This window comes from Motacilla alba, chromosome 4 (assembly GCF_015832195.1).
Source record: "Motacilla alba alba isolate MOTALB_02 chromosome 4, Motacilla_alba_V1.0_pri, whole genome shotgun sequence".
NCBI lineage: Eukaryota > Metazoa > Chordata > Aves > Passeriformes > Motacillidae > Motacilla > Motacilla alba.
In genome coordinates, this window is record NC_052019.1 from 37,567,725 (window position 1) to 37,595,497 (window position 27,773).

Genomic DNA, 27,773 nt, shown 5'->3' on the forward strand with positions numbered 1-27,773 from the left:
CGGGGTCCTAGCGCCGCCGCCGCCATTTTGCGACGGGCTGTGGGCGGAGCTGCCGCCTCACGTGCTGGGACGGGAGCTCGGGACGTGCTGGGAGCTCAGCGCGTTTGCAGTCCCGAGAAGTGTCCTAGTTCCTTTCTGCAGAGTTGCAGAGTTGGAACCGAGTGACTCCGTAGTGCCGAGGTACGGCTATTGGGTGCTACCTCCAGCTATAGTTGCCAAGTCAGAACATAAGTTCGGTTTAAAATGATGTTAACTGGGACAGTGCTCAGCTCGTTTTCCTACCCACCTCCCGCCCCCCCTTTTTAATTTTTTTTACTCCCAGCGCTCTTCGCCCCAAAGTTCTGACTTAACAATTTTATTATCCGCCCGAAGTGTTTGAAAATGAGTCAAACTCAAGAGAGATTCGAAAGAAATTTTAAGTTTATTATAAATCGACATATTTGTGACACGATGTCAGTATTTGCAATGAAGCCCGCTGCGCTGTAATTAGTGTTATTTCCAGAGGCTGAGGGAAGCGACAGGTGCAAAGGGCACAAAAGCAACCAGGTATTTGTGCCTTTCTGTAGCAGCGCTTTATTCAGTCACACGGACTGCAGCTGCAGAAAGTACCTCTGTAAGAGCATCCAGGCCGTCTGTGTCCAGCTGGACACCTTGGGGCGGCGGGAGAAAAGCCACGGGCGGATGTTTCAGTGAACAGTACCACACTCTCCCTCACTCCTGTTTCCCTAAGAGGCTGACAGTAGGTACGTACGCCCAGCATAGGATGCCCTGAACACCCCCGGGGTATTTCAAGCAGCGTCACGTTTTTCCGTGGGGCGAGGACTCGAGGCCGGGCTCTGCCGCCTTTCCCCATTGCTGTCTCCAGCTGCTGTGTCAGACTGATCGCGGGTGTTCCAGGGACAGCCGCATCCTCCGGCCTCACTCAGAGTGCAATGTTACCCACGAGTAGTCTGTTCTTGATTTGTGCCGCCTAGGGCATCCTGGATATACCTCCCTGCTCTGAAGGTCAATATTCAGTTAATGGTTAAAATGAGATGGGTAAAAATGGAATTCAGAGTTTAATCCTCTGGAACTTCCCTCTTTGAAGCTAAGTATTGCTTAATCTTCCAGGTTTTCCATTGCATGGCACTGGAATGGATGGAGTACTTGATTCGAATTTTTACTTTTGTTTCAAGCAGAATAAGGGAAAGGCCATTAAGTATGTGAGCAAAGTAAAAGACAGTACAAAAGCACTCTGATGTGTGATTGATAATAGATGGGGCAGATGCTTAGTGTGGTTGTAACTAAAACAATAATGTTCAAGAGCATAAAATATGAGGCATAAAAAGTAGGAAGGACAAGAACAAAAATCCTTAAAGGAAGAAATCCTCTTGCTAAAAGCAAATAAAGCAAAATATTTTCTTCTCCCTAGTGTGGAAGCGAATAAATTCTTCCAGCGCCTGTTGATGAATGTTTTGGATGTTGTGACACTAAATGATAAACAAATGCCTACACAGAGTAATTTTACCACTTGTTGCATTAATTTACATTAATCATAAAATCAGAAATATTAATTAGAACTAGGGATAAAACCATGTTCCTGCCAACATTTTTTCCTGTCTCAAGAAAGATTTAATATTAGCAAATATACATTACTATTTTTGCTGTTCTGTTATGTGAAATAGGGATGTCTTAGAGTTAGTGCATTGCATATAGCTTCAATTTCTATTTAAAATAGGTTTGCACAGCCTTCAGAGTGCATCTTCTTAATAATCTTCTGTATCACCAGCACAGATAGCGAGTAAAGCACTCTCATAATGCCCTGAAGCAAAATGCTGCAAAGAAAAAAAAAATAAATTAAAAAAAAAATCAACATTTCTGTGACTATACGTTTTCTGAATTTTTCTTTTTTTGGTGTGTGACAAGAACTAGACTATTATAAGGTTTTGTAAAACATTGCATTGTTTTCATAAGAATTCTAGGCTGAGATTTTTTTTTTCATTTCATTTCCCATGGCCTTTGGTTGCTTGATCACCTAGGAACAATCTATCTTTGAAAGGCTGGATCAAATTTGTTTATTAGTTCTCAAGTTAAATACCAAAAATTTGTGACCAGTTTCATAAAGTTGCTGCACATCTTGCAGTTGGATTATAGTGACATGAAAAAGGTACTGTCTGAGCAAGAGACCTTTTTTGTACAATTAAACGCATTCGAAGTTTTGTTTTAAGATGCAGACCAGGAGTACAAGAGGAACAGGGTTTGTGAAGGCACAAGGATAAAACCAGGTATTTACTCCAGTTTTGCACCAAAGTGTACCAGCCTAGCCTTACAGATCAACATGAGATAAGAGGTTATCAATTAGTGTAGAAACCATTCATACAAACTCTTGTTCAGCACACACTGTCATGCCCTGTTTATGTACACATCTTGCATTGGGGAGGGATAAAATCACAGAGAGTGAGTTGAGAATTAATTTTGCACTTACTCAAATCAAACTGAGACACTGGAAATGTGCTATTGTTTTTACACTTCACTTTTTTGCTTGTTTTGTTTAAAACCAAATGGTTAAACAGAGTGGTACATTCTGTGTGATACCAGTGCTGAATATATGCAGAAGTTTGTAAAAACTTACTTTAATGTCATGGAAGAGTGATTTTCCATATCTCTCTTTGTATCGCTGGCGTATGTTCATCAAGTCTATCTCACTCCTGGCAATGAGGATCCTAATGACTGTTTTATTGTGAAACCCAAAGTCCTAAAATGAAAAGAGAAAATGAGAGGAAACGTGATAGTTGCGTAATATGTGTTTGCCCATCTGTGTGTGCTCATATGAATGTTTGATAGATAAAGACAAGATATACCCATATAGGATATATAAGTATATAGCATAAAAAAGGAATACTCATAAAGGTATCCTAGATGTTAAAGGAGTCTAAGGGTTTTATTCTACTGTGTTTTCATGTTCTCAAATAATAGAATTCATGTAACTGAATAACAGGGGGTCCCTATATGCCAGTGAATTATCCATGCACTGAAACTTTTAAAAAAGGAAAATATGACAAACTTTTGTCAGTATTCCTAGGAATTCAGTTTGTGAGTAGCAGTTGTGACTGTTGTTGTGGAGTCCACTCAAACTATAATGAGGCCAGTAATCTATTTCACAAAAACTGCTGCCTTATGTGACTTCTGTGAAATTTTTAACCATAGCTTTAGAACTTACATAGCTTTTGTTCAGATGTGTTTTATTTAAACTGTTTCTGAAAAAAAAATTTCATAATATCATTCTGTGAAGAATGGGGACATCTAGTGGCAATAAAAATTCAAAATAAGGTAGCACTTACACAAAAATTAAAAAAATCTGCATGAAGTCCTGCAAAGAAATATAAGCATTTGTCTTCATGTAACATTAATTTATTATTCAATATTTAGCCATACTTATTAAATCTCTACAGACAAAAAATTACATAGTAAGAATAATGCACATTATGTTCTGCACAGCAGAGGGAGTTTCCATGCATAGAAGAAGTCTTCAATTAAAAAAAAAAAATTGTCAGTTACCAGACAGATAATTTTTAAAGTATCTAAATACTTAAAATTTTACTTCTACTGCTTAGCCACTTTTACTGCTTAGTTGCTTAGGCACTACTGCTTTGAAATTTGTGTAGGCAGCGACAGTTTTAAAACACACAGTCACACCTTAAAGATTGAGAGACTGATTTGTAAGTACTGGTTTTAGAATAATCAAACAAACAAAGAAACAAAAAAAAAAGGGAAGCTTGTTTTTAGGAAATGTGAGGTAGAATGACTACTTACATGAATTGCATTATAGAGCCTGTAAGCAAAGTAGGAAGGCTTGTCACGAATGCAGAGAACTAGGAGGGAAGAATTGCAACAGGTAAAGAGAAGATTATTATAAAATACTTTTTTTAAGCTTTGGGCTCCTTGAAATAAAAATCTGGGTAGTGCTGTCCGTGCCTCTGGTTAAAATTAAGCTACCAATATTCACTGATAAAACCATATTTATAATTTTGAAAGTTTGGTGGTGGGTCCTTATTGCTGTTGCATCAAAGAGCCTATTAAATATCAGTGAATACACTCACATGTTCTATTTGTAGAAATATTTCTATCCTTACTCTATAAATGAAAGATAAATGTACATAAAGCTTGAAACTAATTTATATACCGCTAAAGTCCTGAAAATGTAGCTGGTTATTTAATATAGTAAGCTCAGTTGGAAATGAGTTATCACACAAAATTTATTATCAAATAAAGTAGATACTAGTTCTACTCAATCAGAAGCTAGTGCTCCATAGATACATTTTTAGATTTACACTAACAGGAGAAAGTAGTTAAAATATTCTTTTTTAATTATCTCTGAAAATTTAATTGCACAATATAGGAGATTAAAGCAGATAAAATATCTGAAAAATAATATTCTTAATGCACAAGAGATAATATACTAGAATTTATTAAGAGATTGCTGCTAGTAAAAATAATATCTTTACATTACCTATTGCAACCAGTAATTCTTGAAAGTATCCGTCATAACATTCATTAATGGCATCTACTATGTCTTGCCCAGAGATACTTTGGAACTCCTGGAAAACTTGGGGGGAGGGGGTGGAAAAAAAAATCTTGTTTTATTCTAGGTCATTAATAATGATCAACTTGCTTTTTGTGTTTTTTTCCTTGCTTCTCCCCAGTACTATAACTATTGAGTTTATTTTTTACCTGTATTATTCTCAGTGTTTCAATATGTTTATACTGCCCAGGTCAAACAACCTAAATGAGTAGCCTGAAACTTGGCTTCTGGGACATTCTCCCCCTGGGCTCCTCAGCCTAGAATATAAAATGAATGCATGCCACATATCTAGCAACATCTGTTTAGGACACTTGTAAGAACGTCCTGCTAGTAAGACAACTTCCTTGCGTGGCTTGGTTAAAACTGGCAAGACTCATGGATTGTGGCAAGGAGCCAGGACTCGTGTGACGCGCACACTCGCTGCAAGATACAGATACGCAGACACACATGTATCCAGGCTGCGCTGTGCTTTCTCCATTACAGAAAGAGGGAAATTCTTTTTCTGCTGACTACAGAACATATGGAGAATGACAGTACAGGCAGGGCCCTCAGATCTCAGGAAGAGAGCAGAACATAGAGCAGGTGTGTTAATCCTGTCATCATCAGCTGAATGAATTTGTTGATCCATGATAGCAAAGTAGTTCTAAGCTACTGTTGGAAGTTGACGTAAGAAATACAGCTGGCTGCACAGCGATAAACCTGTCAGCAGACAGACTGTTTTTCTACTGCAGAGCAGAAACTCAGACTTGCCACAGGGTGAAATAGGTTTATTTTCTACAGTGGAAGATTTGGATAAGCTCACATAAATTTCCTGCAATCTGTAACTATGTCTGGTTTTCTGTTTTAAATAAAAATGGCCCTTGTGTTTCTGTGCTTATGTTCATTACTGGAGAGCAGATTGTGAACACTGAACTTCTCCTATCAAAAACCTTCTATGAAACTTCTGGAGAAAAGCTTCCACACAGCAGTGTGTTTTCACCTGCAAGCATTTGTTGAAAATACTCCATCCAGCTCTCCCTAGGTGTTTTCCCTCATAAGAGTTGCTTAGGAAAATAAAATAGTTAAGAAAAATCTCCCTCATCCTGTTGTGTCATGCGTAGATCAGTGCAGCTGTAACATTTGCCTTTCTTTGGTCATGCATTCTTCTCTGGGTTATTAGGCATCCTAATTGCTGTCTGTTCTGTCTACAGCTGTCAGTAGTCATCGGCCAAAGTTCAGTTTTGCATTGCTTCCAAATTCCCATTCACATCAGTGCAAGTCTGAGAGCTCCAACAGTCCACACTTGGTTTCAGGCTAATGTCCTGCTGCACGCTGACTGTCTTGGTATGCAAAGCATGGCTTTCTTAGCAAGTCACATTTTTCCTTTACACTCTGTATTCAGACAGCTGAACTGCTGGATTACCCATCCACAACTGCTGCTGACTCCTGTTGCAGAGAATCATTTGCAGCATGTTTTTGTGTTCGCCTGTCTTCTGCTGACATGCTTCCCATAGAATCTAATATAGCAGAAAAAATGAAAAAAAACCAGAAAAAGCAAAATATTTAACGTAAGTCCTTAATCACTTTTCAACATTTGTTTTCTGTTTTTTTTTTAATGTTTGAGAACTTCACATCTGAGCATATTTACCATTGCATCCTGAGCAGCTGTAGAAGGGTCTGCATATCCTTCCATCCTTGTTCCCTGAGGGAAAAGAGATACATATTCTTCAGGAGTTAAATCCTAAACCACCGCAGGAATATAAAGTTCTCTGTGTATGAAGCTATGTTGAATTTCTTGAGGTAACATATATAGGCCTTTGGGTTGGATCAGTGTTTTGCATGGTTGAATTTGCAAATGTGGACAGTATCTTCAAATTGTCACATTATGTCTTATTTTTCTTTAATGAGAGGAATTCTGGAATGAAAAACAGTCTTCTGAGAAGAAAAAATGGGGGAAGTAGATAAACCTATCCCATTTTTAGTCCTATTTTAAATAACCTTTTACCTGACCACCACAATCCCACCACCATTTTCAGAATTATGGATGTTACATCGTTTAATATGTAACTCTGAGGGGAAAACAAGGATAGGAGTAACATTTGCCATTCTCTGATTAGTTCTTATCAATATTCATATTACCAGAAAAATCTTTTCTCAATGTATTTTTCTTCCTGCACGAATCATACAGCAAGCTCATAAAATAATTGAGATTTTGCTTGCTCATAATCATTGCTAAAATTAAGATCCAGGGCTAGGAAATGGTTTGACAACTTTGATACACAAACCCCAAAAGAATATTTATAATTTCCCCATACATTTAATAGCTTTTCAGTTACACAAACCAAGCTAAATTCTTTAGTAAACACATTATGATCTGAATTATATAGTCAGAAAAAGAGACGAGCACACTACTTGTGGAGTTGCTTTTGTAACGTAGTCATGTAAGGATACATATCAGCCTTGTTTGCAGAACTCTTAAAAATCTGAAGCTCATGTATTTACTGCCTTAATAATATGTGCTTGAAGCAATTTTTAAAAAAAAAATTCAGTCATGTTACCTTATATATGAAGGGAAGGATTAAAATTAGGTATTGGCTGTCAGCTTGTAGAATGATTTATTTATAGTTCTTTTTTGTTAAAAATGTTAATTTACATGTTAATTAAATTGTGAGAATTTCACTCAGTGAGATTTCTAGTAGTAGGATAAATTGTCTGAAGTGAATTGTGATGGAATGGTTGCATAAAATTACAAACACAAGAAAACGAAGGAATAAAGACAGGGCAGTGTACAATAAAATAACTGTAATAATACTCTGCATGAGTCAAATGCCCACTTTCTCCAGTAAGTTTTTTATAATTATGTTTTAAATAGTAGAAAATTATCATATTTCAATTAATACCAAAAAAAAGAGAATTAGATTAAAATCTGTTTGTCTCAGACTAGAATATTAATTAGCCTGAATTTGAAACTCTTTTAACTCTGTTAATTTCTTTAGGAAGGACCATAACCTATAACTTCTAGTCTGCCTCAGGCTGGACATGAAAACCATAAATACAATACTATAGCAATTGAATAGTTTGCTCTGCATATGTGGAGCATGCTTACTTGTCTCCATAATCTGATTTAATAGAAATCAAAGCAGAGGTTTTGTGCAAAAAAACATTAAAGGATGCCCTGGAAATGTTCCATGGTTATAGAATTAGAAAGTGTATGTTTAAATGAAATATTGCTGAGTTTTACTATAAGATGATATGGAAGCATGAGTGATTTGACTAACAATCTTCATAACTAAGTTGAAATTTCCTGCAACTCTTCCTTATCTTGAGTGAAATAGCAGATTTTGTTGGCCATGAAATTGATGATTTTAGGCTTCTCTATCAATACCTAGGGTTTAAGAAAATTAGGACTAGTAATGTATAATCAGAGATTATTTTAAATTTGGTTAATTTGACGGGTAAAGTATGTCCCATGGTTTTAATAATTATGAGAAGTGACGTTGCTTAAGTGAGGTTGCTCTTCATTTTTAAGCAAGGAAAAATTTTCATTATTAGGGAAAAAAACATCCAGCATGAAAAAAATTTATTTCCTGTTTATAGCTTCTACTTTTGAAACTTCTGTCTTTTTAACTTCAGTGAAGCCTACTGTTATTTCAGATTTGTGTAAGAAGTTTTTCCCCAGACATGCATGTATTTAAAAGTACAGATACACCTTATGTATGCTGTTATCCTATGGCAGTCCTTTATTATTTGTTACTCTGGTTTACAAAAGATTTTAAAGATAATGAGCACAGTGACTGCAATGAGAATGACAAGGATGACCACTCTGTTGTATAAACTATGGACTGGTAAAACTGGAAAAGTTGGTATGTAAAAGTGATACTTCCTTTGCTTCTGTGCTAGCGTTTTGTGATTTAGCATATGCAATAGCACAAAGAGCATTATATTTTAAGCAGTGAACTCTTTAATTCTTTATTTCTTAGTCAAATGTGAATATATCTCTATTTTCACATAATGTTTGACTGGTTTGTGATATATTCTGAAAATGGAGAAAACATGCTTTTAAAAATGACAATCACATTTGTACGTGCAATAGACTCATTTTGAGATAAGACAGATGGAGCAAAGGGTCAGCAGGTGAATATCAATGGGAATTTATAAAATAATCTGTTCACCTTTGCTTCCATCTGATATCCAAAGTCTAAGTCAGAGTAGATAAAGGAATTCAGTTTCTCTTCTTCATCAGCTTCCCTCCTCTTTCTTGTTTAAAAGTGCAGCCCTATTGAACTAGTTTTAATTACATTTACCTTAAAATGTAAAATTTACTAAATACTATTGAAAGTCATTACAAATCTTTTAGAAATGTAAGTCATAGTTCTTGTTTTTACAGTACCTGAGCAAGGTTCATGAGTGTATCTCTGAAGTGACCCGAAGTCTCAGAATCGATATCTTGTTGAAGATCAGTATTATATTCTAGTTAAAGCAAAACCATATAATATTAAATCACAAATGAACATGCTCTGAATAGTACAAATGAAGTTTATCAAATAAAGGATAAATATTCTATTTATTCATTCTATTCCAGTGTAACCTGGGAAGGTTCTACAAGGACCTGGCTCTGGGGCTGGCACATCCATCTGGCCCTGCTGGGAGCCCTCAGCCACTGTCCCCACTGGCCTGCCCACCCACCACATTGCTTCAGCCTTTTGTATGTAGGTATGGGAGAGGATGTGGGAAGGGAACCAGTGTGTACTGAGGAGTCATTTTTGTAGTTCTCTTCCTCTGTGTGTGCTAATACCTCCAGAACACACATAGTACAACTGCTACTCTGCACTTGGTAAAAAAGCTTACGCATTAGGTAGGCTTCTTTCATCTGGAAGATCTCCATATTTGATCTTGAGGCTAATATGTCAATTAGACATTTTTCTTCTGTGTCTACTCCCTGTATGGAAAGAAGTAAATATGAAAAGATGTTGTGTAGTAGAAACCCCAATTTTTAGAAGAAAGCAATGCTGTCCTTATCAGAAATAACAAAATAATAGCAGTTTCTGTATAATCTACCTGTTCAAATTACTTCAATAGTAAACCCCTGTATTTCAAGTATATTTCTAAATTTGAATTTCAGCTTGTACCTTAGCAAGGGGGAAATGAAGCAAGACTAGTGTTGACAGAAACCCAAGGGGAATAATTTTAGAACTTTATTAAGAATTATTGTTTGCTGAAAGAAATCAGATGCAAAGATTGAGCATACATCCCTAGCAAGTGTTCAGGAAATCTGAAGTAGACATGAGCATAGGTATTATGTTGATCTTCTCTTGTTTTATCATCTTCTTTTCCTTTTTTTTTTTTAATAATTTTTTTAGGAATGCTAGTCTGTAATAGAACTAGAATAGAATAGATATTATTTATGCTGATTTTAGCACACTGATGGATAAACTTGAAATAGCACTGTATTTCTGATGACTAGTGGACTAAGTGATAGTACACTACTCCAGTGTACTGACTTTCAGTAGTTTATCAACCAATGAAATGTAAAAAAAAATTTGTGTATGTTCAGTACTCTAATTAATGACTGCTACTCTAAGCAACTCAGAATATGAAGATTACCTTCAAGGCATGCCAAAGCTCATGGGCATCATAGGATGCAGGTGGATACATCAAGCCAACCATAACTTCTTTAAAGTGATGAGAGAGATTCTCTTTCAGGTCTGTTATCAGATCCTTGAAGAGAAAAAGCAAGTGCACAGACCGGATTATCTGTATAGTCATGTTTTACTGAGACAGCTTAAAAATTATTAGTGTTTTTCCCTGTAAATGATTTAGGATGAACTGTCAAAGATGAATTCTGGCTAAGATTAAGTAAAGGGAAAAAAATAATTAAAATAGTACATCTTGTTCTACTAGTATGAGCAAGATGAGAATAGATGCACAAGCCAGTAGACCACAATGGATTGTTGATTTTCAGTTCTTTAGAACAGAGAAGAAAAATGCAGATGTTTAAGTGCAACTACTACTTAAAATCTTGGAAAATTGAATATCACAGCAGAGCATCTGCAGCTTCCATTAACCTATTCCCAGTGCAAATCTGAGACAGGTAAGCACCTTTGGAAGATCAAGTTCATAAAACATGGGTGATTTTTTTTGATTTTTTTCAGTGTTACCACATGAATAATTTAAGAAAAATCATCTGTATTGCTCCTAGTAAATAAAAATATCAGCTTTGGATATCTGTAAGGCTATGTGCTTCAGTTCATGTTATATTTTACATTCAAACTGAATTCACTACTCTTGATAGATGCTGGGTTAATAACATGGAACCCCCTTTTTCCTCCTTATATTTCTCAGTTCTTTCTTGCCAGGTAGCTGAGTAATGAATCACAGTTTCTTCCCCATTCTTCCCATTCCTACTAGCATTCTTCCAAATGCTGCACATGCCAAAAGCTTGTGAACTTATTACTAGTAGTAAGTTCAAAAACTACTAGTTTTTGATTGAGAATACTTGTGCATTTTTAAAAAATATTTTGTGTGCAGCACTAGACATCTGTAAGGTGTTCTAGTCTGACTGAATTGAAAAGCATGCCAGAAACAGTTCCCATTATATAAACTAGTATGTTTCCAGGGCTGTATTTTTTTCAGGCCTGTACTTTGGTTTTAATACATTTCTGAATATAATTTAGTGGCTAGAGTTGCAATGGAGAAAGACATGCATATTAAAAATTAAAGTTATGATGAAGAAACATACAGAGTCTTTGGTGAATGCACTTTAGATTCATTTGACAGCCACTAAATCACACATGGAGTAGAAATTAATTCATTAAGACATTTTACTTCTGACAACATGCCTGTGGGAAAATGGATTAATAATTCAAATGGGTACTACTTAAAAATTATTCCTGCAATCAGGACCAAGGGAAGTATTGGAAATAAGAAAAGACAACTCTAACTTGTCATTATTTTAATTTCCTACTCATCTTTGCTGTAAGAAATCCTCTGAGGCTACTTGTAAGAAGGAATCTTAAAACTTCTCTGAATCATGCAGCTAGTTCAGGTCTCTTTTTAATTTTTTAATATTTCTCTCCTAATGTCTCAGTTTACATTTGTCTAATGAAAGGGCATAGTGGCTACCATATTGAGCAGACTGAAGTGAAATAAAGAGGGAGAAGGATTGGACTAACAGGTTTACCATAAATTGAACTGATAAGGTTAAAATGGCTATTGCCTTGCCACATCTCTTTCCTGTCTTGTGATGTTTACCACTCATAAACTGGGATTGCCAGATGGCGCATTTGTTCAATGCACCCTAACCAGTGGGATAAATTGCAGGCAAGGAGGTGTGATGTGTGGTAAATTGTTTCAAAGAACAAACTGGGGAAATTCAATGCAAGATACATCACATTCTTGGTATGATTTCTTAGAAACTGTCAAGAGTATCATGATGAATCTTGCACTTTAAAGTCTACCCAGTGCTTATTGAACTCATTTGAATTAAAATTGTGGGTATATTGGAGTATGTTCCATGATTTTTAGAGTATTCTGTAGCCCACTGCTAGAATATGAAAACTGTTTTCTTGTCTTTCCCTTCTATTATTATTCATAGATTTAGAGACTGAGATCCTTAAAGAGGACATCTGAGGTGTTCTTTGGCTTTTACTTACTTCTAAGTCTTTAGGTCTGTGTCCACTTTATAGCACTTAAGCCTTTATAGCACTTCATGTTAACTCATATGGCTGAAAGAGGTATGAATTTAAAGGTGATGTGTTTCCATAGGGACTAATGATTTGTTAATATTTATGTTTTGAAAAGAGCCAGTTAGACTAGTGGTGAGCAAGTCAGTGGTTCTCTGTGAATATGAAATAACTGCGTTCCTGAAGGACATTTGCCAAGCCTTTGTGATGCTGTATTATCTCTAGATCATCTTCATGTATCAGAGAGCAGAAATTAAAGATTAAAACATTATACAAAGCTTTTAAATATTTTCCCTTGTTAAAGTGATAGGTCTGGTTGATACACTATGGAGAAAAGGTTAAAATAAACCAGCCAGCTGCTATGGATGGAGTAGAGAAGGACTGTCCAGTGGTGGAGATGAATGAACACTTGGGAAGAATGGGCTTGAGTGCTTCATGTCACAGGCGCCTTTGGGTAGCTTGACATACTTTAGTTTGTTCTAAGTAACATTAAAACTTAAGAATATTGCATGGCTAAACACTGAACTTGTATGGTTTGCATGTGTGATGGTAACCTAATAAATACCTCATAATAGAAAAGAGGCTTAATAATTTAGGTGCTGATTTCTATCATTGTCATGGTCTCTGGAAGGTGGATAGCTGTGATTCAGTTATTGTTCTTTTATGGTCTCTATAAAATATACTTATTCATTCAAGGCTATGTCTAAAACATCGTGATTATTGTGTGTTTCATCTTTTTTAACTGTCCAAATAAAGTCACTGATCTCCTGGAGATGAGTAACAACACAAAATCAACCTACTACACTGATTAAATCCAGCTCTTTTCCCTCCAGTTCTAGGACAGTAAATGTTTGAGCTTATTCAGGGGTCAACGGTTTTGAGTTTTTTTAGTATAGAGTTGGCACAAAGGTTGTCTCTAGAAAACTTGGCCACCCAAATGTATTCTGCTGGTTAATGAATTGGAGGTGTAAAAGCACTACATAATGTGAAGTTTTTGAATGAGCCATTTCTAATTAACCCTAATTAAGGGAGATGGCTCTGTGGTAGTGTTTGTGCAAACCTATTGTTCTCACTTCTGCTGATCGATTCAATGGCAAGCAGACACTGGCCTGCAAGGAATTTTCCAGTGAGCCCTTAGAACAAATACCAGTTTTCTTCATTTCCTGAAGCTTGTAAAACTAAGTGTTTGTCTGCCTTCTTTCAGGGGAAGGGCATGTCTAGTCAACCTAATCAAATAGTATATAGTTTTACACTGTACTTTTCATGACTTTCACAGGAATTTTGCAAGGGGTGTTACTATTATTTTTGTCCTTGTATAGCTGTAGCAACTAAGGAAAATGCAGGCACTGCAGCTTTCCCAAAGTTAGTTGGTTAGCAACAGTAGGTCTGGAAATCAGATGAGGATATTTATCTCGATATATGTTTAGGAACTTGGATAACAAAAATTCCATTGTTATATGCAGTAAGTATTGATAAAGTACAGTTTTTTAGGAATAACTTTTTATGTCTTAAAATTTTTTAAACATCTTTCAAAGATCATAACTTTAACATTAAGCAGCTCAGATGACTATTGTGCTTAATGTACAGATGGGACTATATGGAATGAGGTATGAGACTGTCAGTGCTTGAGATGTGAACATTTATCATCATTATGCAAGATAAAAAGCCTATAACTCTTTCTATGGTGTTTTTCTTTGGTTACAATACTATTTTATTATTTATTCCAAAAACTTGAAAAATGTATTTCAAAAGCCCCCCAAAAGCACATAAATGAAGAAATACGTCTGTTCAGGTATTTTAGGTTGGTCAATAGAGAAGAATGGCCTGTAGAAGAAGCAACTTTCCCTATCCTTTTCTAACCCTGTGTGGCGGACGATACTTCTGCTGTAGAAATGACAATGTGATACCATCAGAGGTATCAATAGCCAATGAGCAAAGTTGTGTGCCAACCTGTTGTGCCAGTCAGCTGTCTGACAGGCTTGTGGTTCCAGTGAGTGACCTGAGAGAAGGGCTGACAGCTGCACAGGAGACAGGAGAGAAAGAAGTAATAAAAGTACCAAGTGTTTCTGTCCTACCCTGCCATACATGTCTCTGTATGCCTCGGCAATCATGAGCCGCTGGGAGTTGCAACGCTGAGTTAGGATTTCAATCAACACGTCCTTTTCACAGCCTGAAAAGGAAATGACACAGGCTCTAAATTAACAAACCAGTGTTAATTACTTAGATTTGTGATTGTTTGTGCTTTAAGAACATTATACTAGTTTTTAGAAAAACTGATCAAGAGACTAATATTCCACTAATATTTACCAACATCAATTATATAACTGTGCTTGTGTGTCCTGCACTTGCACTTGCTGGTGTAACACCATCAAAAGCAGTCTGTTATTACCAGATGCATCATCAACTCTCATAAGCTCAGAGGGTTTGAAAGCATCAATAAAACAGAGGCTTTCAAGGATTCAGAACTAAGCCCAGTAGCAGGATTTGTGGCTGAGCCTTGGAAGTCTGTTCTGTTGATACTGATTAAATTGTCATTTAAGAACCAGGGATCTGTTTTATGGGGATGATAAATTTCTGTTAGGCCATTTGTTGAAAACCTCAAAGTTATAATTTCAGAGGAATGGTATGAAGTTTGAAAATATAATATTTTATTCCATTTCCAAAGGGCATTTTATTGACGATTAACTGTGATGGCTTACTTGATAGGTAGAACTTACTAGTAAACTTATATAATGAATCAGTATTGTTGCTTAAAAAATATTATTAGCATATTCAGAAAGTTATTTTGGAGTTGAAAATTTTTTTTTGCATCCTAAGGGTTGGGATACTGTACATAATGTTTTCATTTTATTTTTTCAGAAAATAGTTATCACTAGGAATCTTTACATCTTACATAGTCTCTATAGTAAAAACTGAGAAGGATCCAGATATAGGAAATATTATAGAACTTTATTTACTTGTGTAGTACCACTGGTATCAGTGGGACAGCAGAGGTGACTAAACATCCTCGTAAGAATGAATGCTATGTGCAGGATTAAGGGCCAGTGTCAGTGGCTGTAAAGGATATGGTGATCTTACCTTCTCTGAAGATGAACTATTTATTTTGCCAATTGTCCTTTAAATTAATTACAACTTTGTTCCATGTACTTTGAGAGGAAGGTTAAAATTAAGGTTGATGTACTTGTACTTAGAGTATTAAATGATTAATATCATCTCTATTTTCAGGCATTAGCAACAATAAAATAGTTCATATTTTATCAACATTATCTTAGAAGTTCTCTTTAAAGTGTAGGGAGATGTTTAAACTTTTTCATCTGTAGCCAATTTGGTTATAAATATACCTCAAATTCCCCTTGATGAATAATGCTTATTGTAGTTCATTTGACATTAAATCTTTGTCCTCACATTTTTATTAAAGAAATTGAAAAGAGCATGCAAGATTTGGTGCTGTACAATCTTGTGAAAAGTCCAAGGGGTGTAAAAGGTCTGATACAGAGAACAGTCTTAAAGTGAGGGAAAACATTTCAGATTTAACAAAAAGTCAATATTTTGACCCTCAGCAATACCAACAAGGTTCAATAGGAAAATAAAAAAGTCTGAACTGAGAAAAATCTTTTTGCGAACAAAGGTTTTTTGGAACTAACACTGAAAGTAAAAACTGAAAAGATAATGAATTCTTTAAACTTTCAACTCAATTTGTTTTTATTTCTTATGACTGAATAGGAGACTTAGCAGACCTTGGTAGCACTTAGTTGTTGAAGTTACAACTAAAATCCTTTCATTTCTTAGCCCTCCCTCTAGTGATGCAACACAGAATTCTGTTTCTTCTTGTTTTTCTCAATGAAATGTTCATTACTGTAGGTGTTGGTATGGATTTGAGATTAATCTTGATCAACTCTTAGTTCCTGTGAATGTAAACGATTTATTTGGATATCATCAGTGTGTCTTATTGTGGTTCCTTGAAGACTCTGCAGATAGGTGGCAACAATTTTATGAGTGTATATTTTGCCTAATGCTTTATGAGAGCTTTCTGAAAAAGAGGAAACTTGTGTTATATTCAGTCAAGATACTCACTAATTCCCTGTAGGGCTCCTCCTAGCAACTGGGCATCCATTATAGGGTTAAAATTTGGAGAGGGAAGAATTGTTCCTTGTGTCTGCAAAAGGAAAAAGCAGACTTTAATTGAGGTGCTTAACATTTTTAACATGATATACCTAATTCTGCTGCAAACCAATAATCATAACTTTAAATTTTCTGTGCTTCAGGGGGAACAGGATGTGTAGTTTTTGATTTATAAAACAGAACATAATCTTGCAGTTGACCATAGGAAGACAGACCATATTGGAGGAAGGTACCCCTAGCATGAGTTAGGCCTGAATAGGAAAAAAAATGGTGGAGATTTACCTTAAAATGTAAATCCCTTTGCCAACCTATTTAAAAAATACTATTTTATATTTTGAATTTAAGCCATGGTATCACTGACAGTCTTCAATATTTATTCCTCATGATATTTCTAATTTGAAAGGACTAATGAGAAAATGATGAGTGAGATCCATAGGTTGCCTACAAACCTTGTGATTTATTCAAGCAGTGATGTTACCTCACTGCCAAGTGAGATAGTTTTGAGATTGCCATGTAGAAGACAATGCAATTTTTCTAGTTGCTTTGTAACTGATTAAATTATTGTCAGCTCATTCTCAGTGATACTTTATTTCATGTATTTTTCTTATTCTCTCTTAGAAATTTGTGCATAATAAAAACTAATTTTAATAGAATCACAGACCAGTACAAACAGAACGAAATAAACTGAGGTTGACAGATACTTAGCTCTGTCTCCTGGTTAACCTCTTTAGTTCACCTGAGAATTCTGTCTGCTTTACCTGACATACCAAATATAAAGATTCTCTTTTATGGTGATTCCTGAACTCAGTCAGTACATCTGATTAAAATGACACCATTAGCTTCATATTTACATTTCAAAGAAAGATGGGATATAAGTTTGAGTGGGGTATTATTACAAATACTTCCTAGAATCAGGGCTTACGTGAATTATACTAATTAATTTATTTGCTTGCTTTACATATACTTGAAAGTCTTTTGTAAGTTGTGCCTTCTTATATGATGACATATACACAAGTTTTGTGCATGGCCACTAATTGTTCTTGCCTGGCTTGAAATCTAAGCAGAGGAATTAAAAAGCACCAAACAAGAATTGTGTATTTTTGCTCAGAAAGAAGACACCATTTCTTGATACATTTGATCATTGCTTTGAATCCCCCAAATAATGGTAGGAACAGGGTAGGGTAATGTAGGGTTTGACTACCAATTAACAAAAAATTATGTTATTTGTAACCAGTAAATGCCATGCCTCTGTTGAAGTGTATTAACTCTGTAAGGTTCTGATGATCAGGCAGTGCTCTTTTGTGGGTTACTATATAGCTCATTACCTTGTGCAAACTAGAATTGAAAAATAGAAATCCTTCACCTGGGTGTGTGAATTGGTGTTTGTGCACCAGGTTGTTAGCCTGCATTTGGGAAAGTAGCACTTCTGTCCTGTGGCAACAAGATGCTACACAGCAGGTGAGAAAGAAAACCTTGCTTCTAAAGTAATGCAAAAACTTGGGACGTTTGTTTTTCTGAGCAAATGACCACTCTAATGCTCTTTGGTGTAGTTACCTGAGGAGAAGGAAAGGTCATATACTTTAAAGTTGTTGAGCAAGAGTTACAATATTCTCCTGTACTGGGATATAAACTTGAGCATTGGGGCAGGCCTTTTGTTTTGCAAAGATTTGTTACAATCTTGTCATACTTTAGAAGCATCTGTGCTTACAATGTTTTTTTTGCTCAAAGTACCTCAAGAAGTTGAGGAAATAGATCAAAACAATCTTATAGTAGGAAAGCTGGGGTTATGCTTTGAGAACCTAGGGCCCAAGGTGTAAGATCATGTTTTCTCCAAAATTATACAGGCTTGCCCTGCCTAAATGTGCCTAGGAAATGTCTAGCTAGCAGCAATGTTCATCACTGCACAAATTGAGGGAGCAGAGCAGTAGAGGCATTTGGTAACTGAATGAAATTTCAACAGACTGGATTTTGATCAAGGAACAACTTATGACTAGATTGTTCCTTTCTGTTATTTTTGACTAGAGAATTTCTACAGCCCTGTTTTGAAGCAGGGCGTTTTTTAGGCTTGATTGAATACCTGGGTGTAGCTACACGTTTTTTAGGCTTGATTGAATACCTGGGTGTAGCTACATGTACTGCTCTCTCACTTCATTCATTTCCACTGAAGTCAGCTGTGACTGACCCCTGTAACAGAAGAAAGCTCAGTGGAGCTGAGCAGGAGCAGTGTGCCTATGGAGCTCGGGAAAAAGGCAGGATGTGGCTGACCACAGCTGGTGCACAAAAAGCTTATTTTAGCTCAGCACAGAGCAGACTGAGTGTAGCTATCAACATTTGAGAGGATGAACTGGTGGTATAAATGTTTACACCTGACTTCACTAAAAGAGTGTGAATGTCTTCCTGACTTGGCCAGATGAGCATGAGGGGAGTGGATGCCTGTCTAAGCCCAACACAGAGTATAAATACTAAAAAGGTAGCAAGATAATTTGGAAATAGTTTAAGTCAGCTTGAGCTGACTTAAACCCATAAATTCCTTCCCTGTGATGCCCAGCACTGCAGCAGAAAGCATATAATGAAAGGTGGTAATGTAGATCTCATCTGTATTACATCTGTGTTAAGTTTTCAGTAGATTTTGTATTACTCTGGTAGAAAACCTGTGTAAAATCACTTACTTGATATTATACACTACAGCCTCTATGGGTGAAATATCTGAAAGAGCCTAGTCAGAGAGAACTGGACTCTGACATCAGGATGACCAGTTTTGAGTCTATGCCCACTTCTGTTTTACTTCTGCAACATCTTTTGCTTCCCTAAGCTCTGGAAAGCATAGGAAAATTACCAGTTTGATCTCATGATTTTTCTTCTGCCTGCTTTAAGATGGTTTGCTACAGGGATGAGCAGATATTGCTCTTCATGGCAAAGTTAAATCTACAGAAGTGAAAATTGCATTGCGGTTGTCTTGGTGATGTCAGAAGTTTATGTTCACCGAATATAATTTCTCTAAATACAGTGCTCTCCAGCCCACCCCCAGAAGTAAAACAAATTGTGACCAAGTAAAAGAAATCTTTTTGTAAGTTGAGAAGAGCAGGGACATTCTTGCACTGTTTAATAATATTATGAGATCTTTATCCTAATTTCACAGATGGTATAAATGAAAGTATTTTTGTTGATTTCAGGGAGCTTTTGGTTCCTACCTTTAATGAGCAAAGACTGGGGTAGGTGGCCCACCAACTCTCTATTCAACCTAATAATTCTATATATTTTTTCAAATAAAGAAATTAACAGGAGTTTCTTTAATAAAAATTTTAAAATAAGTTGACATTATCAAACACCCATTAGTCTCAGTAATGTGGGATTAAGTGATAAAGAAACTTGCATTTTGTTCTGGGTGCCAACTTGTTCTGTGAATACTGCAGATAAAAACAACCTTTTTTTTTTTCCCCCTGATTCTTTTGTCTCTGTTTGGCTCTGCACTTGCAGTTCATTTCCTCATCTTGTTCCATCTAGGAGCAAGCCATGCAGGCCTTTTTGAGACAACCACTGGCTAAGTAAAATATGACCCAGTATTATTTGGCTAACGCTAGGCTAATGGAATAAATTACTATTGAGTTTCAACTGCTTTATTTTTTAACTGGTAATAGACATGGAAAAGCATTTTAACTGGTAATTTAGTTCCCTCACCCCCACTGAACAGTTTTCCCACAAAACTTCTGAAGAGATTGCATTCCTCTACCAATATGATTAAAATTCTTTATGAAGTTCAAAGTTACAGCTAGGAACAGGTGGATTGATGAATATACACAAATAGAGGCAAATTTTCTGAAGAAAATGGGGGAAATGCCTGGTATAGTTACTGAAAGGATGTGAAGAATTGTACAATTTAATTTTGATATCTGGATTCTAGCATCCCTCACAACATAGTCATCATTTTGCTGGAGCTCTCATTGCAAGATTAGGGTTCAGCATGACAGACTTTTCTGTTACAAAGAAAAGTGTGTTTTTAAAATTTTAAAACACATTTAAAATTTTAAAACACATTTATTTTAAAAACTTTAAAATTTTAAAACCCCACATTTTCTGTGTTACAAAGAAAATGTCCTCAAAAAGCACCAGAGGAAAGTAATTTCCAAGAGCAATTTAGCCTTTTTGTGGGTTAATTTAGACAAACTGCTCTATGTGAACATGGAAGAATGGTTTTCCTGCTGTCTTTCCTCTGCAGCATCCTAGTGAAGGGGATGTCTGTTTTTCAGAAGGAAAAAATCAAAAATATTTTGCTTTTTTTCTCACAAAGTGTTGTTGTACTTTGTAAGGCAAGTAAGTCTCCAAAGGAGATTCAGAGTTTTTTGGTTTTTGTTTCTATTAAGATATTTAATCCTCTCTCTGATCTCAGGATACCCTCATGTTCAGAACCACAGATCTGTCTCCACAGGGGTGGCCCAGGTGGGCACTCTATACATATCTCTTAACTCTCCTGTAAGAAACTGATTCCAAATTAAGCTGAGCATACAGAACAGGTTTGTGTGGTGTTGGGGGAATGAATCAAAACAATGAAAAAGATTGGGAAGGGTCTGAAAAATTTATAATGGTTCTGGAAAATTATACTTGGAATTTACCTTCCCTCTGTGCAAAACCAAGAAAGCAACAGCTTTTACTGACCAAAGTCATAAGCAGTTCAACAAAAGTATCAGTAAAAGGTGAGGCTGCTTTTATCAAATTATGATGTGCAAACTTCAGGCAATTCAGTCTTGTGATGGAAAAGCATTCTGAAGTATGAACAACCTTCTAATAATATTTGTTCAGTAAGTCATTCTGCTGATAACAAACAATTGAAGTCAGACTCGTTCGTCTGAATATTTCCCATAGGGAATGTCTACTAAAATAAAATGTTTTCTTTATTAGCTTCCCGCATGCTATGAGCTAGCTATACTTTTGCAAAGATATAATTTGAGTGCAACTTTATTAAATAAAAATTTCATGAGTATTTTGGTTTGTTGTGAGTTTATTGTATGTGTTTCATTTCATTTCAATAATATGTGATACAGTAATGGAGGGGATACTTCTAAACATAGAAAATTAATTCTCCAAAACCTTCCATCTCTCTCTGTATATGTATTTCAGAGAGGACGCAGACATCATCCTGTGTAATTTCTGGTAGTTTTACCTGTAGTATTTATTATAGGGTTTTTTTGTATTGTGGTATTTTGTGTATGTAACCTCTGATAAGGATGATGCCTTGAATTGCTGAATCTGACAGGGCTGCCGCTGTTTACGGCTTGTACATCTCATTCTTGATCTTGAAGTACTCCATCCTATCTGATTGTTCATAGATAATGTTTGTAATTACTGATATGGGTGGCATAAAATACGAAGAAGATCACTTTAAAGAACAAAGTGCCTTTTGAAAGTAATGCTTTTGATTTTTAAAACCTTTTTCTTATTCTTCTGAATTAATGGTATATTCAGTGTTCTGGAATTCCTTGAAAAATATCTTTAAGTCCAATGTGTACTTCTAGGAATTTTTCACAATCTAGTCTAGTGTTTAAGAAGAGCAGAGAAGAAACTTATGCTATGGTCTCACCACTCAGTCCTGTATGAGCCCTGTTTTCTTGAATGAGGTTTGCTAGAGTGATTTCTTTTTTTCAGCTATTTTGTTGCAGAGTCTCTTCAGAGAAAACTGCCACTGCTCCATGACTAACTTGCTCTTGAAATACCAGTAGCATTCCATGGAGAATGTTTACATGCAGCTCTGCCTTACATGTCCCCATTCTGTCTAGAAGCCTCAGTAGGGAAGTGTGTTCCTAGCATCCAAAGATCTAGTTCATAAAAATACCTAATTTCTCTCCCTTTCCATTCCATAACACATGGAAATTGGAATGAACAGTAAAAGTTCACCTAACCTGGGAATCCATCCCAATACTTTTCAGAGAAAGCCTGGAGTCAGGTTTTCCTGTCTTTCCTGGGACTGATATGCTCCCCACTGTCTGCAGTTGCTTCTCTGCTCTTTTGTTTCTGTGATGATGAAAAAAGCAAAGGGTTTATCAGTGTGCCTTTTTATGTTTAGAAGAAGAAGTAACAAAGAGTTGATATTAAAACCATTTATTCTGGGGTATTCTGATGTAAGTCAATGTATCAGAATTAGGAATTTATGTTCCCTCTGCTCAAGTAGTTCTTTAGTTTAATATGAAATATTACATTATATTAAGCCTCATATAATTGTAAACATCTGCCACAGTTAAAAATTGTCTTATCTATTAGATTTTCTTTATCATGCTATCAAAATACTGCATTGTAATTGCAAGTATAAAAACTGCTAATTGTAATGACTTTAAAGAATTTCTTCTGTAAGTTATTTTATAAGGTACTACCATTAATGTCAGGACAACATATTATATGCAGATGCAGTGTCAATTATTTAAATATAACTGGTTGCAATAAATCAGTAGAAGAAAAGAAACTCTATTTCTTGTCTTCTACAAAATAAACCAATCTACTATCTTTTTAAGGTATAGTATTTTATGTCTTCCTTAAATTATTAGGAATAGATTACAAAATCACTGTAACTAAAAGAGAAAAAATAGAAACTAAGAAGAAAATATCTTTTAAGTTCCTAACTGTTTAGTAAAGGATGCAAGATCCCACATTGCAGAAAACCAAACATATTACTAATCCTGATTCAGTGGCGGTCACTTTAGAAAAGCGAATACATACAATATAATTTCATCAGAAGAAATACTTTACTGGAAAGATTGGAATAATCAGTCAATTATACTTTATATTAAAATAAGAAAGGGAAAAAAACCCTTTAGAAAATTCCATATTGATTTGTAAGTTTGTTGGGAATGTACATGTAAAAAGCCTTTGAAAGGAATGAATCATTATTCATATCAATAATAACTGAAAGAAAATCCTTAGAGAACATGGTGATCAGTATGCCAGGTACAGAGAAGAAATTTGATATTTTCTTGTCATGAAATAGTAACTCCAACAGTTTCCAGGATGGGGATTTATAATTTCATTATAACCCTTTTTTTTTCCTCAAAGAGCACTAGTGAAGCCATTTAATATATTGTACAGCTTTTTGATGGGGAGCAACCACTGGTAACTCTTCCTGTGTTGTGGCTCTTGTAGAGGTAGCATTTTTTTACTTTAAAATATTTTTCATGCTATGAACAGAATAAATTTTTAGAAATGATAAAACTATTTCATTACTTTATGCAGCTACAGATGGTCTTGTCAAATCATAACCCCCAAAATAGTGCCAGAAATAGGTACCTTATGAAAAATTCACATTTTTATCTTTAATACAGTTGGGTGATAGTATGTAATTTAGCTTCTTGTTTAGAAGCTTAGTGCCAGCATAGAAAACCCACCGAAAGGACCTCACAAGCAGGCTTGAGTTGCTTTTTCTTGAAAGGTGTAGAATTGAGACAGGAACTGATAACTCTTTATATTTTAGTCTTTGTTTCAGACACTTGATATATATGTATATAAGTGACACCAGGATTAGACCCAAGTCACAAATAAATTATCTTCACCTAAGATTAATTTCTACCAGTGAACAGAAATGGATACCAACATGTGACGACAACTCGAGAGGAATGAAAAGTTTTGGAAGATTTCAGAGAACAAATAATTATACTCACATAATCTCCACAATACATTTTTACGGGTCTTCAAGTTCTGTTGGGATGGAATAATAGCTTCCCTAGACTTAAAGCAAGCGTGAATTCAATTATTCTGGTTAAATCTTGTTCTGCTTTGGAGATTTGTGAGTAGCCATCCAATCAAACTGATACGAAGTACATTAGGCTCCAAAGTAACAATGAAGCAGAACCTTGGTACCTTGTGTCCTTGGGCTTTATAGATATACTGTGTGCTTAGTCATTAACCATGCATTGAATAAGTGTGATTATAATGTAAGTAAACAGAGTCATTAGCCCAACACCCTCTGTTCTGCTGTGTTGATTTTAGGAATCAGAATTCAGCTAGTCACAGGATGAAACACTCACCTACCAAAAGTGCTTGTGTTAATGATTTACTTTTCAGATTGGATCAGGTCTAGTTCCTTTTTTTTATCCTTGTGCTGAAATCGCTCAGCTCATCACTTGCTTTAGTATCTATTTGTAGCTGGCATGCACAGGAAGGTGCTTTATAGACCTTGTATGTCACCCAGAGTAATCAGGTAGCCTTAGTGGAACTCTGTGAATGAGGATGTTTTAATGCAAGTTAGAACTTGTAAAGAGATGATAAAAAAAATCTTGTACTGTTGCTCTATCCAAGGACTTATACAGAATCCTAACTATCCAACTGACAGTAGACTCATTTTTCATAGCTAATACCATATTTTCTGCTTATGATAACTATTATTGTAATAAACCATTGATAAAACATGAAGTTTTCTCACACACACACAAAATGAATATAAAATAAAGGAACATAAAAACAGAGGTGCAGAATCAGTCTGTATATCCTCTCCTGCAACTTGAATGGGAGGCATAGGCTACTGTTATCCTGATTGAGTCCATTTTAAGAGGGTAGTGTTTTCCAGTAGTTGTACAGTAATAATATCTCAGAATTAAATCATCCAAATTTTCTTGGTTTTCTTAATGTGTCCATCACAGACTTTGGTGCACTTATTAAAATATGCATGGAGTTTTTTCCTTATAATTTAGAAAGACTTTGGAGAAAATAAAAAAAACTTTTTTTTTTTTTTTTCCTAGCTGTAGTACCTTAGCAGCTCTTCTAATTATTTAAAGCTATCTCTGGACTTGTGTAAACACAGTACTAGTGATTTGTGTATGAGCTTTTTCATGTCAGCTCATGTTATGTGTAAAGGCTACAGGTGCATCCTTGGAAACAGTTGGAAAATTTTCACAAAGAAACACATAAAACATACGTTCACAGTGGCATGCCTTTACTTTCTCTTTTCATTGGGGCTGTGTTAGGTATTTTACTTTATTGTAATTGTACCAAGTGCATACTTTATCTCTGTATCTTGAGTGCTCTTTGAGGGTGGCTGGGGGATGCAGCTCTACTGTACAGGTAAGAAAAATTATCCATAAAGAATCTGGTTTGGCTGGTTAGAGGTGTTGAAGATGGTACCTAGAGTAGGATTCAGTCCCCTGATGCTACATATTTTAAAGCAGCTAAAAGAATAAAAGAATATTTTAAGCCTATCTTTTTACAGGCTCTTAATTTTGTGTCTATTTTCTTGCTGTGATTAAAATTTAATACAGTTAATCTTCAGTACAACAGAAAACAGACTGAGTTTACAGGATTATGTTTTGGTCTGCATGTGCCCAGATCTTTAAGAACAATAGAGTGTAAGTAAGTACTCAAAGCCTTTTGTTCTATGAAATAGTCATACCTGGCATATAATGTGATGAAAGCACTTAATTGTTTGCTGAGCTAGATTCTGTTTTTAATGAAGCTTTTGATGAAGCTGCTTTTAATGAAGTTGTGAGAGAGTCTAGAGAAAACAGGAGAAAGATTTCAACCACCTTATCCCTTTGAATGTCCTTTGGCTGTGCTTTCCTGCCATCTCTCCCGCAAGGTGAGAGGCAGGGCTTACCAATAAGCAAATGAATAATATATTTGTCCATGTAATGCTCAGCACAATGGATCCAGTGTTTAGAGTGAGCCACACCTTCACATTTTCTTCAAGACTCAGTAGGTCAGAGGTGTGAGTTATTTCTAGGGAAGGAGCTTATCCTGTTTTAGGGGAAAGCCAAAGAAGCTGTGTTCCCAGTGGTTTTGGCAATCTCACTTTTTTGGGGGGGTGTGTGGGGAAGACTACTTGGAAATACTGCAGAAGAGAGTAGCAATAAATACTTTTGTGGAAAGACAGGAAACACTTGGTTTTTTTAAATTAAAGAACAGTGCAGGAGACCTTAAAAGTTGGAGAAAATAAAAGTGTAGCTTTTCAGGGCAGCCAGGATGAGGGAGAGATGAGAACCTTGACTCTATGTTTCAGAAGGCTGATTAATTATATTATGATATATATATATATATATAATATTAAAAATGCTAAACTAAAACTACACTAAAAGAATAGAGATAAAGGAATCATCAGAAGGCTGGACAGGAATAGAATGGAATGAATAACAAAGTCTTGTGACCGACCGAGACAGTCAGACTGTGATTGGTCATTAATCAGAAACAACCACATGAGACCAATCACACATCCACCTGTTGCATTCCACAGCAGCAGATAGTTATTGTTTACATTTTGTTCCTGAGGCCCCCTCAGCTTCTCAGGAGAAGAAAATCCTGGCAAAAGGATTTTCATAAAATATGTCTGTGACGTAAAAGACCTTGCAAGTGGAAGGTAAAAAAAGTCTTGGAGTTCACAATGAGCTGGACCGATTAAAGCCTATTTTTCTGTTTCACCTCTATTTAATCTTTGCAATTCTCTCACAGTCACCAGGTGAGATTTTTGTTACTGTTCTGGGTACTTGCTTGCTTTCTTCCTCTTTTTTCTGTTTCTATTCTTAGTTAATTTTCTCCTCCTTCACTTTGTTACTTGTTTTTCTTTTCTGGACAGTCTTAATTATCTTCTTGAAGTATGAAGGGGCTGGTTCCTCTTCTTCAGGTCCCTACAACCAATGGAATTTCTCCCATGTGCTAAAGGTTCTTCCTCAAACTTCCCCTGTTCTGCTCATTGGTATGCTTAGGCTTTGCATTGCAACTGACCTCTTTTTGTGTAGTTTTAATGGAAACTTTGAGTAAAAATAATGGAATTTAATCAATTTTTATCAGGGATCCATCTAAAAATGATTATATATTTTAAGTGAGAAGTAAATATTATTAAATATGAAATTATTATGTTTGTTTTCCCTGAGAATTAGCTTGCAGTATGTCAGTTGCATGTAAATTAAAAACAAAATTCACATTATTGGTGTAGCAATCTTCAGGTATTGCTCTGAAGTATTCAAATAATTGAAATGTTTGTTCAGTATTGCTGCAGCTGCAAGCAGTAAAATATGGACTTCATGCTGCTGAGCATGTAGTTTCTGTGGTAGAAAGAAAATCTGAATATAACTGGAGCTGGTGTAATTTCTAGCTCTCACCAGAGCATGGTACAGAGGTCAAGAAATGGTGGGAAAGTAATCTCTAGTTCTAGTGTAGTAGTTACAGCCTTGGGCATTTGAAAAATGTCCCTGGGAAGTTGTGCAGAATGTGTCGAGCATGTTACTCACCATGATTAAATGAATTTTGATGAATTGATGTCAAATACCTTAATGTAGTGAATCCCTGTAGGACCTATGACTCAAATTTTAACTTTTGCAACTCCCAAGCCTTTATTTATTTTACTAAAAGAACTTGGATGCTTATCTACCTGCCAACTCCCCTTAGGGTTGCAAGGGCTGAGTTCTGACTTCTTTCTAAAAAGAGCTCTGAGCATGATATGTGTACACAGGAGGCAATTTGAG

At 35.7% G+C, this 27,773-nt stretch overlaps 1 protein-coding gene and 1 long non-coding RNA gene across 2 annotated transcripts; one reads left to right on the forward strand and one right to left on the reverse strand.

Moving 5' to 3' along the window:
• Positions 1-34: 34 nt before the first annotated feature.
• ANXA10 (annexin A10) lies at positions 35-24,110 on the reverse strand. Its single transcript, XM_038136519.1, has 12 exons — positions 23,985-24,110; positions 16,297-16,378; positions 14,298-14,392; positions 10,145-10,258; positions 9,389-9,479; positions 8,931-9,010; positions 6,189-6,242; positions 5,964-6,057; positions 4,490-4,585; positions 3,793-3,851; positions 2,612-2,734; positions 35-1,814 (listed from the first exon to the last, which is right to left on the reverse strand). The coding sequence occupies exons 1-12, from the start codon at positions 24,000-24,002 to the stop codon at positions 1,746-1,748; spliced, it is 975 nt and encodes a 324-aa protein (XP_037992447.1). The 5' UTR covers positions 24,003-24,110; the 3' UTR covers positions 35-1,745.
• On the forward strand, positions 4,510-11,901 carry LOC119700851. The gene is made up of 3 exons (XR_005256898.1): positions 4,510-5,143; positions 5,943-6,108; positions 9,123-11,901. It is a non-coding gene; the product is annotated as an uncharacterized LOC119700851 (long non-coding RNA).
• Positions 24,111-27,773: the final 3,663 nt, after the last annotated feature.

Coding starts and splice junctions, on each gene's coding strand:
- ANXA10 (XM_038136519.1), bottom strand. Junction 9,480..10,144: donor AGCTTTGGCATGCCTTGAAG/GTAATCTTCATA, acceptor CTTTCCATACAG/GGAGTAGACACAGAAGAAAA. Junction 4,586..5,963: donor TCAGCAGCAGTTGTGGATGG/GTAATCCAGCAG, acceptor CCTCCCCCCAAG/TTTTCCAGGAGTTCCAAAGT.